Source organism: Bidens hawaiensis, unplaced genomic scaffold (assembly GCF_021521415.1).
Source record: "Bidens hawaiensis isolate Kalapana, Puna unplaced genomic scaffold, B.hawaiensis_p1.1 tig00005359_1, whole genome shotgun sequence".
Classification (NCBI taxonomy): Eukaryota; Viridiplantae; Streptophyta; class Magnoliopsida; order Asterales; family Asteraceae; genus Bidens; species Bidens hawaiensis.
Window position 1 is genome coordinate 1031722 of NW_027491341.1, and position 3044 is coordinate 1034765.

At 36.9% G+C, this 3044-nt stretch overlaps 1 protein-coding gene across 1 annotated transcript; it reads right to left on the minus strand.

Moving 5' to 3' along the window:
- Positions 1-1064: 1064 nt before the first annotated feature.
- On the minus strand, positions 1065-2767 carry LOC143629624 (uncharacterized). The gene is made up of 2 exons (XM_077098853.1): positions 2164-2767; positions 1065-2127 (listed from the first exon to the last, which is right to left on the minus strand). The coding sequence occupies exons 1-2, from the start codon at positions 2402-2404 to the stop codon at positions 1334-1336; spliced, it is 1035 nt and encodes a 344-aa protein (XP_076954968.1). The 5' UTR covers positions 2405-2767; the 3' UTR covers positions 1065-1333.
- Positions 2768-3044: the final 277 nt, after the last annotated feature.

Genomic DNA, 3044 nt, shown 5'->3' on the forward strand with positions numbered 1-3044 from the left:
TTACAATTACAAATAAACCTAGTAAGCCGGATCGTCTCGTAACATAATGTCGGGGTTAAACAAACGAAAGTAATAAGTCCAAGAAATGTTTTCTAAGGAACCCAACCCCCCGCCCCTCACATTACCCACACTCATATGTATAATGTATGAGGCCAAACCCCCCAGTACCCACACTCTCGCTCATCCAGACGAGGATTAACCTAATTGCCTCTATCACTTTTGCATTTTGCCAACTACGATCCCGTAATCCATGAACATCAGTGAAAGCACTAAAATGACGTGTGTGTACTATATATTATATGTGTATTATATATATTTGGGTCAACTCACATACGTACTGGAGGAATAGGGTTGACGACATAAACATGTGTACCTGTCCCCATGACTTGTTATCCCCGCCTAAACGACCCCATTTTCAACTTCTCGTAATAAAAACATTTGTGAGTAAGACTAATGAGACGCTGAGAAACCAACCATGACCAGAAACCTATGACTTGGCATTAATAGCAATAATTAACAATTAACAACTTTGGTTTCTAAACACTCTTCGAGGTACTATCGGGCTAAAATTTTTCAAATTTCCCCCATCCCTACACTTGAGATTTACATTGTCCTCAATGTTAAAATAGATATAATGATTAATAAACATTTAAGGGACGGGGTTGAAATTTAGTTTTTTGATTATTAAGCAATTTTAAAAATTCGGGGCTCATGTGACTGGAATTATACAATTATACAATTACACTTTTAACGTGTAAAATAATAAAACAAAATTAAATTATGAAACATAAAATCACCTGATATCAACGTGACTGGAGAAGGACCAGTCGGCTCGCGAACTCTCATAAACACTCATATACTCTCGTCTCGACCAAGTACTAAACTGACAACCAAACCTGCAAAATCTCGAGACGTGTAGAAGCAAGCTTCTCACAATTGTAAGATATATGGCTTTCAAGATTTATAAAAATGATTTTATGTTAATTTTATTAAAACAATTATTGAGCCGAATTAAGTCGTTTCATAATAAATTTTGTTAAAGAATTTAAAAACATTAAAAGACCTAACTCACTTTTGTAGGAATCACGATTGCATTTAGCGTATGCAACAAGCCCTTTAAACCCCCCGGTAGCCCTGGTGGAAGAGTGAGGTCTCGTGAGGGTTTATAGTGAACTACACCCACAAAGTTCCAAATACAACACAATATACAATAAATCAAAATACAGCAGATAATAACTCAAACAAAAACAAATTGGAAAGATACTTACAAACCCTGGGTTGCCTTCCGGTTAGTGCTGAATTGATGTCTACAGCTCGACAATACCTGAATTCCTCACGGTGGTCGAAGTGCACACTTACCCACCGAGTTTCCAATATGCGCTCGGTAGCTTACATGCCAAGTCCATAACCGCTTTGCAGTGATTGGCATGCTACTTGAATGATCATTGTAAGGCCGCTTCTTAATTATTTGCCCAATATCTTGCATGCTTACTTTCTTTTCATTGTTTACCAAGCCTTCATCCCCACACTTGTTGTTTGGAATAATAAGTACTGGAGAAGGCATAGGATTCACGATGGTTACCTTGGGCTCTTCATACTCTGAATGAGTTGTATCATCTACTTGAATCACAGTTTCACTTTCTTGCTTTGGAAGATCAACAACCTCATTCTCTTCATCACCATCAGACATAGTACCACTAGCCAACTCCTCTTGGTCTCGTTTGATTTCAGTTTTGTCCTTAATATTCGGATTGAGCGAGGCCAAAATTCTTTCATGTTTTAGCTCATATTCATTTTCTTCTTCCATCATCTGTTTCTTTTGTTCCATTAACACGTTCATGATGGCATCGAGCTTAGAATGCAGAATATTTTGTTGCTCTTCATCAAACGACTGAGGATATTCATACTCATCTTTTTCATGAGAATATTCATAATCATCTTCTTCATAATCATCTTCTTCATGAGAATATTCATAATCATCCTCATCCCAGTCTGGTTCAGTGTGTATAATCTCTTCATTAATTTGATTGGTCCACTTAGCCTCGAGAGATTTCCTTTGTTGTTCTGATTCCTTGTTACGCTCAACCATAATATTTATCAATTTGTCAAGTTTGGATTCCACAATGTCTTGGAAACTTGAGGAATAGGGCATATCCGGTTCACAATTGGAATAATACGGCTCTTGATTATATTGGTCATCCATGTCTGATTGATAATCTTCATCATAATTTGGTGATGTGTGTTGTTCAGAGTGTGAATAATATGACAAAATCTCTTTATCTTCATAGCATGTCGTCATATATCTTCGCCCATGGCAACTATCTTGCCGATTTTGTGCAACTACTAAACAATCCCGATAGTGATACGGGCCTTCACAATAGCAAAAATCACCATAATTGCTCATAGTGACAGTTGTGTGCTCGGGTTTCCGGATGGGTTTTGGTTTTGACCCATAAGCGGTGACCGTCTGTCCGAGTGGCGGGTGTGTAAAAACCTGTTAAATGCACAAACAACATACCCCACGTAAAATGGAAAAATAAAATAAAATTAAAAATTACTAAACTAAACTAAAATAAACAAAGAAATCAAATAACACGAAAAACATTAAGCGCACTAACTCCCCGACAACGGCGCCATTTTGATGACCGTCGTTTGAGTCAATCAAAAACCTAATTAATCTAAATAGTTAGAGCAAGTATGGTATCGTATCACAAGGAGTATATGGTCAATGTATTCGTGTAACAGATTTCTAATTATGAAGTGAATGATTTTTTTAGTGCTGATCACACAAGCAATAGTTTGAATTTAAAGAGCTAAGCAACGAACAAGTAAACAAGTATTAAGTAGTTAACAAACAAATCACACCCGGGAATTCAAGTAAGCAACCAACAGTTATCTCATGCAACCTAACAGATTAATTATTAGCGATTAACTGAAAACTGATCAATCAGACAAAACCTTAGACATCAACAATTACTTTACACACGGCACTGGTTATCAAACAGTCCTTGCCAGTGTGACTCAGTTAAGGGAAATTGTATGTT

What these genes read in the sequence shown, in the direction of transcription:
- LOC143629624 (XM_077098853.1), bottom strand. Translation starts at nt 2,404, where the DNA reads ATGAGCAATTATGGTGATTTTTGCTATTGTGAAGGCCCGTATCACTAT. An exon ending in AGAGCCGTATTATTCCAATT is followed by an intron (nt 2,128 to 2,163) that starts GTGAACCGGATA and finishes CAAGTTTCCAAG; the next exon opens with ACATTGTGGAATCCAAACTT.